Raw genomic sequence first — 15,053 nt, forward strand, 5'->3', positions numbered from 1 at the left:
GTTTCAACGCATTAAAAATAAATCTTAAACGATCCCCTGGATGTGAATTTCAGCAGCGCAGCAGTTTTACGTTAAAGCTCCACAAGCTTGTGCCTGAACCATCTCGGCAGTTAATGATCTTTGGCTGCAGTTTCAATACTAGTGACCTCATACATCCCCACCCCAACAACACGCCACACCATCACTATCACTACTGTAACCTTATCTGTTAGAATAATCCAGATCAACCACAGAATCACGATGCATCAACACAAAACAACGCAATGCTGGTTTGTCGCTGATAGCAGACCTGAAACAGAACAGCTTTATTTGGACTTTCATTATAAAATGTAAAAACAGCAGGTGTCCTGCTTTGCATCAGTGTCTAGTATACAATATTAAGGCATATCTGAACCAAATATCATGTTGACTGTAAACATGTACGTTTACTCAAACTGGAGAAATGTGGCAGAAATGACGCTCGCTTGCAGTAAAAGCTAAGTACAGTTTATCACATGTACTGTGTGAGCTAAGGACATAAAAATGGACATTTATGACACAAGACCAGGTTCTGATCACAGGACTCTTTCAGCAGCGTTGACCTTCACATGTGGAAGGTCACAGTCACCATGTCCTGGATGTGTGCGAACAGCTGTGTGACTGTGAAACATCTGCAGATGTGTGATGGCTGCCTTGCAGCCTCTGGACTGTTAGGAGTTTCTGAAATCAGTATTTATTCAGACAGCTCTCAGTTCTTCCCCTCAGCCACTGTAAATCCATTCGCTCCATCATTCAGTGAAGCCAAAGTTCCTTTTACAAATGCACAGCTGATTCTTATTTTTCATCGTTTGAAAACCTCGTTGTTTCTACTACATTCACTCATTTCACACATGTGGAAAGTGTTGGCACTAAAAAGTGCGCTGTGTATTTATTAAAAGTAGCAATAAAAAAAGAAAGTAGCACACCATTGAACCCAGCACGTCCTGATGAGATTTGTCATTTTTTAACATTATGTTAGGAATGGTTATTATTTATCAGATGCTCATATTGCTGAGCACGTCAGAATATTCTTCAGCTCTGTGGAGCTATGCCTTATATTGCCCAGTAGATGTCCTGCCCAGTGCGGGACCCCTGAGAGGCCCTGCTGGCTCATTTCTGGAGGCTGCTGTGGTGTCCCAGAGGAGAACCGTGGATGTACGAGAGGACGGCACTCTGCAAATAGCTGGCTCTGTTGGCCTCATCCTCCCTAATCCTATGGATCTCTGCCTCCTTCAGCCGCAGCTTCTCCAACATGGAAGACATCTCGCTCTCTTTGTCCAGAAGAGCCTCCCTGTGGTTACTACTCAGCACTACAAGACGGCAAACCGGAGAGAGAACAGCATGAAAGAGAGCAGCACAGAATCAAATCACACGGTTGCTTCCAGACAGTCCTGGCACAAAGACGCAAAGTTTATGTAAAGTTTCAAAGTAACCAGAACAAAACCGGACGGCGAACCTTTAAGCTCTCTCTCCAGAGCGCTGATCTTCTCTTTAAGTGCTCCCTGAGCCGTCCTCTCTGCCTGGAGGTGTCCAATCTGCTCCTGCAGCTCCACCCTCACCCGGCTCACCTCAGCCACCTTCTCCTGGTCTTTACAGCACAGCTCCTGTAAGAGCACAGCGCCCCTCATTTATCACTTCAGATTAGGCCAATTTACTTCAGCGTTTCAGGCTCTGACAGGAACTGTTCTAGTCACATTTGTCCATGCTCAACATCTTTAATTCAATTCAATTTCAGTTATTTCTTTTTTTAGATGTTATTTTAATTTTAGAACAATTCAAAGCCAATGAAAAAATCTTTCTATGTGTAGAAACAACTTCTCTTCAGAGCTCTTGGTGCTGCATTCTGGATCAAGGATTAGGAATCAGTCAGAAATATTTTCATTATTTTCAGCTCCACTGTGAGTCAGGAGCTTCCCTTCAGACAATGTTGTTCAGGTGAAAGAAGGCAGACTGTTCAATGTTACAGGACAAAAGTTCCTGCAGGCGTCCTCACAGTGTCACTGGACGTCCACGTCACAGTGTTTACAGACCACATGCCTCTGAAACGGACTCATGAATGAATATAAGTAGCACTTTGCTGATATCTAAGGTTACTTTCATTCGTTCATCAGCACGGTGGTGCAGTGGTTAGCACTGCTGCCTCACAGAGTTCGATTCCACCGCCTGGCCGGACCTTTCTGTGTGGAGCAGGGGTCTCGAACTCCAGGCCTCGAGGGCCGGTGTCCTGCAGTTCTTAGATGTGTCCTTTAGATGATCCAACACAGCTGATTCAAATGGATAAATGACTCCTCAACATGTGTTGAAGTTCTCCAGAGGCCTGGTAATGAACTCATCATGTGATTCAGGCGTGTTGACCCAGGATGAGATCTAAAACCTGCAGGACACCGGCCCTCGAGGCCTGGAGTTCAACACCCCTATATAAGGCCTTTGGTTCGGTCTGCTACATCAGCCAACAGCCTGCACAGATGCTTGGCTGTATGCAGCCAACACTATGGTAGCTGTGCTTTCAGGGCTGCTCCTGTCTTTTGGTTTCCTGTTGACACAAGCTAGCTGCATATCTAGCATCACCGAGGTTTACTGCCTACAAAGAAATGCAGGAGACAAAATCATAACATTGATGTATCATTTATGGAGCTATGCTCGGGTATTAAAGTAGGTGCAATGGTCCAGAATGGCTATTTTGGTGTAGATGTCCAAAAATGGTGGTTGCAGTGCTTCAGCATCAAGCTAGCTCTGCAGCAGAGGTGTGTGCATGAAGGCAGAGGAAATCAGTCAAGATAGCTTGTGTTACATCAAATCAAAGAGCAGTAAACCTCAGAGCAGCAGCGGCACAGGTCAGCTGATCACAGCCTGCAGAGGAAGAAGACCTGCTGCAGCTCACAATAGCAACATGGAGCCAGTACTGCCCGTCTTTGACCCCGACTGGACTCGTTAGGGCTATCATCACTGATTTCTAGAATCGATTCGATCCACGATTCAATTCAATTCTATTTTATTTGAATCGGGGAAATTTTGCCTCAGACCATGAGAAATATTATAATTCAGATCATGCATCAGTACATTTCCATATTTTTATATCTATAAAAAGAAAGCTGACACTTGTGAGACTTTATCAAAGGTGTGAGCATCACAGCAGAGGCCTTTGTGTCAAAGTAACTGAGGATGAAACAGAGAAAAGCATGAAGGAGATTTTCCTGGCCTGCTTTTTATAGCGATGACCTTAAAATATTCTGCAGTCGATCAAAAACGAAAGAAAACCATTAAACAACATCTGAACATTACCTGATGCTGCTGAAGTGAAGCAGAGCAAAGTTACAGCAGTTTGATTACAAACACAGCGTTTTGCAATTCTGCATAATTTTTAATAAGTTCAGAAGCCTGTTGAAGAGCAGAAATGAGGCTTTCTTTTTCGAAAGTAAGTAAAAGGAAAAAAACAGCAGCCGACAGGCTGTAAACAACTTGTGCGTAACAAGCAAGCGAATAATGCAGAAAACAGATTTTTAGACGGGAAACTACAGACAGAGAGAGAGAGAGAGAGAGAGAGAGAGAGAGAGAGAGGGAGAGAGAGAGGGAGAGAGAGAGAGAGGGAGAGAGAGAGAGCTGTGCATGAAGTGTGATTTTATCCTGGTGGAAGCAAAACAGCAAAAGTCAGAGTGAATTCATGACGATGTTTATGTGAAGCGTAGTTTGGATCTTCTTTTGCTGCTGGTTCGGTCAATATTGTTTGGAGAGAGATAAAACCTGCAGCTTCAGAATCGGCGCAAAAAGGGCAAAAACACAAAGCTCGGACCCGCCGACGCATCAGAATCAGCGAGAGAAAGGCGACATCTCACTGATTCTGATGCGTCGGCGGGTCCAAGCTTTGTGTTTACGTCTCTCTGCAGAATCCGTGCTCCTGCTCTCATTTACTGTTTTACTGTTTGGTTGTTGTTTGTGAGGTTTAACCTGAGATTCTGGCGTTTCGGGCAAAATAAAATTATATTTAAAAATCGATTCAGGATTTTAATGAATCAATATCACGTTATGCAAGCTAGAATCGATTTTAATCGATAAATCGAGAATCAAAATCCACCCTAGTACTCATTTCTCTGTTTAGATGTGGAGGCAGAGGTTTTACTGTTATGTGCTAATATTATTTGATTGTGATGATAACAGAGCACGAGCAGTATCTGGCAGTAATGTCCTTACTCTGAGTACATTTCAGAACCTGCACTGTTTCACTGTTACTGAGTAACGTTTAACACAAGTAAGGAAACACTGTGTGTACTTTAGCGCCCTCTGCTGGTGGGTCTTATAGTGAGAGGTGTGCAGCTGAAACCTGTTCTAGGCCCAAACTCTGCTGTAGATACAGGAGCTACAGTTGGAGTGGTGTTTGTACGACAGGCAGGTGGTGCATCCTGACCTGCTGCAGCTCCTCTATCCTGCGTCGTAGTCCGTCCATCTCAATGCTCTGCTGGCTGTTCTTGGCCTGCAGCTCAGAGATGGTCTGCTTCTGCTGGGAACAGTGCAGCTGGACCTCCTGCAGGGATGAACGCACCGAGCGCAGCTTCTCCTCCAAGGACGACACGTGCTCCTGCTGCTCAGAGGAATCAGGACAGAAGGAAATGCTGTGGAGGGTCTTTCTCAGGTATTAGAGTCCAGCTATTACAGGTGACAGTGGTTTCTAACATTAGGCAAACTTACAATATGATGCAATCCCAATAAGTTGCCCATATTGATTCTGTGATCAGTTATGTGATAAATCAACAAATCTGTGTAACTAAAGGAGAGAGCGTTTATTCTACAGAAGAACCTGTGGAGTCAGTTTGCCTTCTTTTTTTGTCTTTACCAGCGAGCTTGTGCTCACTGTGCGTCAAAATGTTCATATATTAAATAAAATATGGTGCAGTTTGCATTTAACCCATTCAAAGAAATGTAAAATGTAATTCATTCGTCTCTGCCTGATGCTATGACTGCAGGGTCACTGGAGCTCAAAGCAAAGTAAAAAGAGTTTTTTACTCAGCTTAGACCATTTTCAAGACGCTCGAAAAATACATTTAAGGTCATTTTTAGGGAGTCTCTGGGAAATCGACCGTCATCAATTCATGTACAAGATTTAGAGATTTACAGACAGCGAGACGCTTCTTCCTGTTTCTGCAGGTCAACACACACACACACACACACACACACACACACACACACACACACACACACACACACACACACACACACACACACACACACAGCATGATGACAGTTGGGTCGGTGAGCTCTGAGTAAATGACTCGTCCTGCTAGTCAAAGACAAAGTGGTGGGTGGAGAAAGAAAAGTGGAGATGCTCGTTCTCCACTCACCACCTTTGAAAACGAAGGTTGTGAGTCACTAAGTGACCAAAGTTTGAACTCACCTCTTCCAAACGCGCTTGAGCTCGCACTCTTCCCAGCTCCTCCTCTGCCTGGGCCCTTTCTGCCACAAACGCTGCTTTAGCTTTACTCAGTTCCTGGAACAGATGAGACGACAGATCATCATGAGAAACACATTCGGGGTGTTCACTCCCACTCTGGGTGTAGGATTAAGAGTTCCACTTCACTGTCATTTATTCTGTAATGCTCCCAGATTACAGGGAAACTGTTTTATTGAACTGTGGGCAGCAGCTGTGGTTTTATCATCGTCCTCTGCAGTACCAAGGTGTCCCATGCTCTCTACAGTCACCTTCAGTTTGGCCTGATAACTGGGAAATTCCCTGGTGCCAAAGAGGTGTTTGCTTGTGGATTTGAATAACTGTCTGGAATATACAGTTGGGGAAAGCTGACCCTTCAATCCTTAAATAAACAGAGACCCACAGTCTTTGTCGCTGAACCTTAAATATAGTAAAGAAACAAACTTAAATACAGGCTCTGTGTTAAAGCTCGTACATCCCTGGATCTGTCACTATTCTGATATCATCACTGACAGCCTTCAGTTTATGTATATATCTTCCATTCACAATATGACAGATCAAAATCAGAGACTCCAGTTTTGGATCTGTTCGATACTGTTGACCATAATATCCTATTAGAGCGATTAGAACATGCTGTAGGTATTACAGGTACTGCACTGCAGTGGTTTGTATCATATCTATCTAATAGACTCCAATTTGTGCATGTAAATGGAGAGTCCTCTTCACACACTGAGGTTAATTATGGAGTTCCACAGGGTTCAGTGCTAGGACCAATTCTGTTTACATTATACATGCTTCCCCTAGGCAGCATCATTAGAAGACATAGCATACATTTACACTGCTATGCAGATGACACCCAGCTCTATCTGTCCATGAAGCCAGATGATACAAGAGTAGGGATGCAATGATGCCAATTTTTTCAAACCGATACGATACCGATACTTAGATCTGAGTACTTGTCGATACAGAGTACAAAAACAATACTTCTACCACACACACACACACACAAACACAATGAATTGGAAGACAGGTTTTATTTTATTCCCTGTCGATAAAAAATAAAATCTTAATAAAAATGACCACAAAAAAATTTCAAGTGAAAAATAAGCACTTCTGTTAAATTATTGCAGAGTCTCCACGTTGTAATTTAACAAAATATCACTGAACTATTGGCACTGTCTCGAGCTTTCAGAATAATAAATAAACACTTCTGTTTGGAATAACATAAATACAAATTAGGTTTGAGAATAAAATAAACTTTTAAGTTATTGCAGAGTGTCCATATTGTAAACAAACAAACAAAATAATTATTATTAAATAAATAATAAATAAAATAATAATTGGCCCCCTAGTGGCCAATCTAAAAAACTACAACAGAAATGACAAGCCACCCTCTGATTAATGAAATAAGTTGGTATCGGTTCATGGTATCGGTTAACTTTTACGAGTATGAGTACACACACATTTTACAGTATCGGTATCGGTGCATCCCTATACAAGAGTGTATCTTATGCCAAGTTCCTCTGTCACAGATTTGGATGATGTAACACTGGCACGGATCACTTTGATTGTGGTAAACATATAAATACTTGTATGTTGCGTTGCAGTTTGAGTGGTGTGACCTCTGACCTCCTCCAGTTGTATCCGCTGTCCCTCCAGTTTGAAAATGCGATCCTGCAGGGCTCGCTCGCTTTCTTCTAGATGTCGGTTTATATGCTCCACCTTCACAGAACATAAACTTTCAGTAACTGATGTTGTTAAAATGACTCCATCTATTAAAACATTTTGCTCTTATTTTGATTCCTCTGCGTGGCGCTGTGTGCCGCCCGACAGCACACCTCTTTCTGCCGGAGACTGTCCATGTCATCCAGGGCTTGCTTGGACCTTCGCTTCTCTGATTCCAAGCGGTCTGTCAGACACACAGGAAATCTCTGCTGCCGTTCACGTCACAAAAGGACTTTATGTGTTCATAGCTGATAACGTTACCTTCAGCCTGGGCTAGTCGCAGCTTGAGCTCAGCTGTGCTGGTGGTCAGCTCCTGCTTCAGCTCAAAGATCAGCTGCTGCTGAGACTTACACCTGCGCTCCACCTCCTCCACCTAACACACACACCAACATCCCAGAGTGCTCACAGTGCAAATACCAAAGTGCAAATGATGTGAAAAGATGGCCTCGTACGTTAGTCTTCAGCTGACCGTTGGTGTCTGTCAGGTTCTGGATGTCTCTGAGGAGTTTTCCCTGTCTCAGTGCAGCGTCCTACAGGATGGACGGAGAGAGGTGACAGTGATACACACACACACACACACACACACACACACACACACACACGTCAGGTGTCGTTGGAAGAAGATCTCCCTCAAATGTGTGACGTGGTCGTACACACGACCACCAAACTGCCAAAGACTCAAAGTTTTTTGAATTTTGTGCATTAAAACACTACTTAGTAAAAATTCTATATTAATATGTACTTTAATGTCTGCAGTAGTGTGCATGCACATAAATGTTCTGGGATATGTGAATTATGTGCAATTTGAAATCAACTCGTTTGTAGAGTGAGTTTGGTTTGCGGGTGAAGTCGTTCTCATCAGTTCAGCAGCTGCTGGTTTGTGGACTGAAACTTCTACTGCTGTATCACTGTTGCTGTTTCAGGTGTGGATGCTCCGCTAACACCTGCCCACAGCAGGAATGTGAAGACTCTATAGGTGGGACTAGGGATGGGTATCGTTTAGGTTTTAACTGGTACTTTTGAAACGGTGCCGGTGCTTAAACGGTGCTCGAACCGGTGCTTAAAGAATGGAGAACACAAAATTGGTCCAAAAACCTCTCATGTTCAGCTGTTTTTTGTAAAAAGATAACAATGTTAGCCTTTTCTGCAGCTATGGGGCATATATGGTATCACTCTTGGCTGGAAGCAGCTTAAACAATGGAAAAAACACAAACTTTGTCCAAAAACCTCTCATGTTTAACTGTTTTCCACTTTTTCTTTGGTCATTTTAGCCTTTTTGTCCAGGGTGAAGGGAGTATCTGCCATCAAACAAGAAGACAGCCGCATGTAGCTATGATGGTGTTTGCTAGTTCACCTTACATGCATTAATGTAATAACGTGGTTAGCCTACTCAACGTAAATTACATACGTAAATTACCGGTATCCGGTGCCATCATGGCATGTGATGCAGCCACACAGAATACTCTGGATGACAGAAGGAGGTGATACGTCCGCCTGTGCCAGTCCTCCTCAGCCACCTTAGGAAGAGGAGCCACTGTGTTGCTGTTTTGTGAGCATCAAACATCATCACTAATGTTTATTCTCACAAGCTGAAGCAGCTGACTCTCTCCACCTCGATGAAGAGGAGGTATCAGCCTCTTCCCTGCAGCCACAGCGAGCTCCGGCATGTTGTTCTCCTGACATCATGGTGTCAGGCTCTCGGCTCCGTTGTCTCTATGTGATGTGATCATGCAGCCACTTTTAAAGCAGGACTGGATCCATTATTCCTTACAAACCAGAGTCAAACCTCCTTTTTGTCTCTATGGTCACTGAAAATTACTGCGAGAAAAAGCTAGCTAACTGCACTGTTGGGTTTTCAGCAGCACTATAACATCCTCTGCTCTGCATGATGTTAATATGTGTTAGTATTACTGGATTTGTCTGCTGACTCTGTGACCTCATCGGTCACGTGTTTCAGCTCGTTTATAAGTGTCCTACCATTTAAAGGTAAAGCTGCCATCGCTCTGTACCTCGTGCTCTTTCTTCCTCTCTTTGCTGTGATGTTCCCTCTGTTCTTCTTTCTCAGCTTTCAGTCGAGACAGCAGCTCTCCCATGTTTTGGTTTTTCTGCTCAGAGAGTGCGAGGGCAGCTTCTGTCATCTGCAGCCTGCACGACAACAGATGATGCTGTTAAACGCATGTTTGAGGCCCCGGTTACACTGATCTTTAATCTCTGACTATCAAACTCTAATCAGCTAATCCTTTGTCCAAACTGACGTCTGTGCCAAGCCTCGAGACGTTCCTGACGTTCCTGTCAGGAAAACAGGACAAACAAAGAACTGCTATCATGTTTGGATACTGGAAACCATAATTGTCTGCTGGTAAAATTCCCTCTTTGGCAGAAATATCTCCTCTGCCTTTTGCATAACTGTCCACTGCTCTCCTCAGCTTGCTCACTTTTTGGCTGTGGCTTCATGCAAAAATTCTTCAGTTACAAGATGTCTGGGGACATTTTTGCATGTGCTGTTCAGTTTTCAGGCCCCTCTTCTGTGAACCAGCTTCCAGTTTGGATTCAGGAGACAGACACTATCTCTACTTTCAAGATTCAAACTTTCCTTTTTGCTAAAGCATATAGTTAGGGCTGGACCAGGTGACCCTGAATCCTCCCTTAGTTATGCTGCAATAGATGTAGGCTGCCGGGGGATTCCCATGATGCATTGAGTTTTTCCTTTCCAGTCACCTTTCTCACTCACTATGTATTAACAGACCTCTCTGCATTGAATCATATCTGTTATTAACCTCTGTCTCTCTTCCACAGCATGTCTTTATCCTGTCTTCTTCTCTCACCCCAACCAATCACAGCAGATGGCCCCGCCCCTCCCTGAGCCTGGTTCTGCTGGAGGTTTCTTCCTGTTAAAAGGGAGTTTTTTCTTCCCACTGTCGCCAAAGTGCTGCTCATAGGGGGTCATATGATTGTTGGGTTTTTCTCTGTATCTATGAAGCGCCTTGAGGCGACATTTGTTGTGATTTGGCGCTATATAAATAAAATTGAACTGAATTGAATCCACATGTATCCACAGCATCTGAAAGCTGTGACCTTGAAGTAAGTCAGAACCCTGCGTTTCTGCTGGATTGTAAACGTCCATCCACCGTCTGACTGAGCCTCCCAGAAACGTCCCTGTAGCTACTCTGTAACCATCTCAGATCAGATCCAGCAGGACAACGATCACTTCAGTGCTCAGTGGGTCTCAAACCCACAAAAACAAACATTCTGTGACTCTGTAACAAAGTATATGTAACGAGCTTTCCTCCACACCTGCTGGGCACACATACAGTTTCACAGCATTACAACCTCGTGTTCACACGCGGCAGCACGACATGACTGGCTTTTTTTGAGCGCCAAGTCTCCTGATATAAAGTGATCCTCGTGCTTTCTTCTTGTATGACTGCAGCAGCCACACATACGAGCAGCCGTCTTCTCACACGGCTGTTTACTGGACGAGGACTGACGGAGGAGGAAACGCTTACTTTGCGGTGAGAGAGTTGACAGCGGACTTTCTCTCGTTCAGAGCTTCCTGAAGTTGGCCGATCTGAACGGAGGTTGACCTGACGACAGAGAGAAAGTCACAGAATCATAAGAGGACGCAGGTGTCTCCACACGCCATCTTCCACAGAGGCCACAGAGTCCCCACTCACCTACTGGAGCGTCCCATCTCGTCCCTCTGCCTGTCTATGGTCTCCATCAGGCTTAGGAACTGAAACAAAAGTTTAATCTGAGTGGGTTATGTGGACATGTTGACCCCACTGGGCATTACTGTGGTTCGTTATGACTCACAGAAATATCCGACTACACATTACAAATTTGTGTAGACAACCGTGCAGATATCAGACTCATCAACCCTCGCTGCACCTTTATCAGCTCAGTCCAAACGTTAACCTGAGTTGTACCGATGTGTGTGTCTTGGCTATTTATGGGACACTGAGCTGGAAGTAGGCTGCGTGTCCACTATGTGATGAGAAACAGCTGCACTCACCTCTCGAGTGCAAATTGCTTTTTGACATTGATCTGTTTGCATTTGTCTCTTTGGAAAAGTAAACAAAGGTGCATCACTACACAGAAAATAAACCAGAATCATGCTGTGGTCTGTAGATCTGTGGATCTGTCATCACAGTGGGCTATAGCTACAGGAGTGCATGCACTGGGATTTCCTACTGGTGGTGCGAGTGCTGGGAGGATCAGAAGTCCCGTATCCAGACAGGTTGTAGACTTCTGATCGCTTCTCTGGGAGAAATGTTTCTTGGAGGTGATTGGCTGACCTGTGGTGCAGTTCGGGAATGCGAGGTTACCTGCCGGCCCTTCTCCTCCTTCAGTGTTTGAATCTCCTTGCTGAGGACCTGTGTCCGGCTGCGGCTCTCCCTCAGGGTGGAGCGCCTGTCTGAGTTGTGCCCTGTGGCCTGCTCTGAAAGGTAAAGATGGCTCTCAGCGTGACCGTGCAACAGTAACGCTAACAAAGCCATGCTGCTAGCGTTACGACCTCAGGTAGGACTTACCGAGAGCCTTCAGCGTGTCACCGGGAATGTTGTTCCCAGCCATCTCCAGCTGCACTACGCTCTTGTTGTTCTGAAGGGCCTCCAGCATGGACCTGCCTCCCAGCAGACCGATATTGTTCCACCTCAGATCTGAGGAAGGTAAGAGGAGTTAGCATGGACCATCTGCTGATGACAACAGCAGCCTCTACAACCTAAACGTACGATGCTGCCATACGACGGAGGCTGCTCTTTCTACCAAACAACACGGTACATGAGGTTAACCAGCTAGACTCACCTAGAACTTCCAGCGTGCTGTTGCGTCTGAGTGCCAGAGCGAGCTCCGACGCTCCATGGTGGTTGATTTGATTGTTGCGCAGGTCCAGCTGTGTCAGCGCGCAGTTGGAAACTAAACCGCTGCAGAAGAGCGAGAAAGCTTCGTCCCACACGCCCAACGCGTTCCACTCCAGCACCAGCCTGCAAAGACCAAACACTGCCAGTTAATTTCACTTAAAGGACTCCTAAATTCAGACAGGAACCTGTCTGTGCACACTCCAGAACTCATGGCTAGTGGTCTCAGCGTAAGACACCTTTGTTTCTAGTTGGGGTTTATAATTTATTTATTTTTTAAATATTACAGCTGTTGTGTTAAGTGTTTAGCCAACTGTCAGCTTCTCTTCCAACTTCTCAGCGTGCCAATGTAGACATTTCCCTAGTAGCTTGGGCCATTTAGATATTTTTAAAGTGTTGTGTAGATGGTAGTTTTAATTGCCCAAGGATTAAAAAAAGTGTACTGTACCTATGTCCTAATGTCTGATATCTGTATAAAAATGATTAGTCGTCACACACTTCCCAGTTTTGGCAAGAACAAATGATTTTATGTCTGTTTTTTAACCAAATTGTACCTGTACACAAAAAATAAAACATTGATTCACTTTGACAGCATGTCTTTATCCTGTCTTCCTTCTCTCACCCCAACCAATCACAGCAGATGGCCCCGCCCCTCCCTGAGCCTGGTTCTGCTGCAGGTTTCTTCCTGTTAAAAGGGAGTTTTTCCTTCCCACTGTCGCCAAAGTGCTGCTCATAGGGGGTCATATGATTGTTGGGCTTTTCTCTGTATCTATGAAGCGCCTTGAGGCGACTTTTGTTGTGATTTGGCGCTATATAAATAAAATTGAATTGAATTAATTAGGGACACTCTTCAGTGCTGACAGATTCCTTCAATGATCAGAAATGCGTGATGAGACTGGGTCACGTTTCTGCTGTCTCTCTGATGGGTTTATTTTGTTTTCAGTATGATGACCTCCCAGGATACGATGTCCCACACTACAGGCTGTCTGCTCTTACTTTCATGTCATGTGTTTGAAAATCGCTTTAATTCCCACAAATGCAATATTCTTGTTCACATCTTGGTTGTTTGATTGAAACTCGTTTGTGGTGAAATACAAAGTCAGAGTGTTTCTCACCACAAACAGAAGTGACTACAGCGGTTTTTGTGTGGTTAACTCAACTACTAAATATTCTGTGTGATCACTAAAGTGTCTGCGTGTCTCTACACTCAGCCTGTGGGCTTCACAGGTCTCCTGCTGTTAAAACACAGCTTACGATCTGTTGTTGTAAACTGGTACTACACAACTATTAACAGCCATAAGGGAAAGGAAGGAAATCGTACACAGACGGGAAAAGCACGAGTCTTACCTGCGCAGCGTCTTGTTTTGTGCCAACAACTGTCCCAGCACCTCAGCTCCTGATGATCTCAGGTTATTGCCCTGTGAACAATAAAAACACAACCTAAGGACACACAGATATTGTGCAATAATTTAACTCTAGTGTCACCGTGTGTGGAGAGTCTGATTTGGGAGCTGGTACCTTCAGATCCAGGACTTTGACAGTCGTGTTGTCAAACAGTCCACTGAGGAGCACTCTGGCACCTGAGAGTCGCACACAGCACAGTGACTAACACACACACAGAAGTTTAACCTGCACTCAGCATCCTGAGTCACAATATTTACCAGAGCAGCAGATGTGGTTCATTATGCTAATGAGAAAAAAGATCTATATGAATATTTTCTATTTCTCTGTTTGTTTGTTGCATTTAAAAAAGACTGCTTGCATTTATCCTTCTAAGTCAAGCAGAGCAAACTCTGTGAAGATGTGTTCAGGACTTTTTGTCACAGCATCTGTGTGATATGTAGCCGAACACACTCGTTCTGATAGTTTTATCAATCATCAGACTGACTAAAGTACATTAAATAGACGCGCCGCAGCAGTGTGACTCGGGCAGGGCCACATCACCGAGCACCATACCCTTGCACATACTGTATAATTCTCCACATGACATAAAGACTGTCCTTACGCACCCTCCTCGCTGAGCATGCAGTCGCTGAGTGACACCTCAGTAAAGACAGTATCCTTATGGAAGGCCTTAGCCAGCACCGAGCAGGTATCTGCAGACAGGCTCTGTCCACTCAGGTCCAGTCTGGAGCCCTGAGCAGACCTGCTCTCCTGGAGCTGAGCTACAACCCCCTCCTGAGGCTCCACGCCGCCCTCCTTACACAGACGGAGGTATATCCGCCTGAAATCCTCCATCCAGGCTCTGCAGACTCCTGATCATGTGATGAGCAGAGCTTTCCGTCCTCAGACCAACTGGTGAAAAGAAGGAGAGACAAAAGTTGCTGCTGCTGCTGTCTATACATGTGCTGTTGATTTTCTTTGTATCAAAGATTCATTCATCAATAACGAAAACGCCGAGCTTTCGCTGAATTTAAGAAGTAATTGACGATCACACGACACTGACTCAACTGTGAGCACTGTAGCGACCAGCCTGCACAGCTGTGTGCATGTAAAGCGTACTGACGTGTATTTACACGGTAGCTTGTAACAGGCAGAGCCACGCTGAGCAGCCAGTTTTGAATGAAAGTGACGCGAGGAGCTATCTCCACGCGAGTCAGAGGCTCGCGCGGGACAATCAAATCTTAAACCGACGATCAAAGTAAGGAGGTGTTTAAACCGGATTTCGTGACTAGCGATCAAAATAATAATTTCAGGTTAAGATAAAAACACAGACCTCCACCAAAACGGTCGTCCTGACAGGTATTGTTGTTGTAGCTCGACCAGCTGACAGAAAAAGGAAACCAGGGCGCAGAGTAACTAGGAAGTGTTTGACGCAAAGCATGTTGGTCAACGTAGTTTCGAAAAAATAAGTCTGTATTTATCTGTTTGTTCGTTTTTATCAGGCCTGATCTGTGTGAGCTGAGACTGCCTGTAATACTGTTTAAACAGATCGTCAAAAACAGAAGGTTGTTAAGCGTCGTGTTGTTTAATAATATTCATGCAGAAGGAAGAAGTTTTTGCTCAACCAGCAGGGGGCAGTAAAGACAACAACG

The 15,053-nt window shown here is 44.6% G+C and overlaps 1 protein-coding gene across 1 annotated transcript; it reads right to left on the reverse strand.

Annotated features, from left to right (window-relative positions):
- Positions 1–270: 270 nt before the first annotated feature.
- Positions 271–14,999, reverse strand: lrrc45 (leucine rich repeat containing 45). Its single transcript, XM_087837001.1, has 18 exons — positions 14,735–14,999; positions 14,028–14,313; positions 13,537–13,598; positions 13,366–13,436; positions 11,966–12,144; positions 11,692–11,820; positions 11,488–11,600; positions 10,837–10,895; positions 10,669–10,746; positions 9,172–9,307; positions 7,615–7,692; positions 7,424–7,535; positions 7,276–7,346; positions 7,067–7,159; positions 5,405–5,497; positions 4,421–4,594; positions 1,475–1,622; positions 271–1,328 (listed from the first exon to the last, which is right to left on the reverse strand). Exons 2-18 carry the CDS (start codon positions 14,254–14,256, stop codon positions 1,129–1,131), a joined length of 2,025 nt encoding a protein of 674 aa, XP_087693127.1. The 5' UTR covers positions 14,257–14,313; positions 14,735–14,999; the 3' UTR covers positions 271–1,128.
- Between the last annotated feature and the right edge of the window lie 54 nt (positions 15,000–15,053).

Source organism: Neolamprologus brichardi, unplaced genomic scaffold (genome assembly GCF_056152115.1).
Source record: "Neolamprologus brichardi isolate AB-2024 unplaced genomic scaffold, ASM5615211v1 NODE_ptg000038l+_length_1369362_cov_1, whole genome shotgun sequence".
NCBI lineage: Eukaryota > Metazoa > Chordata > Actinopteri > Cichliformes > Cichlidae > Neolamprologus > Neolamprologus brichardi.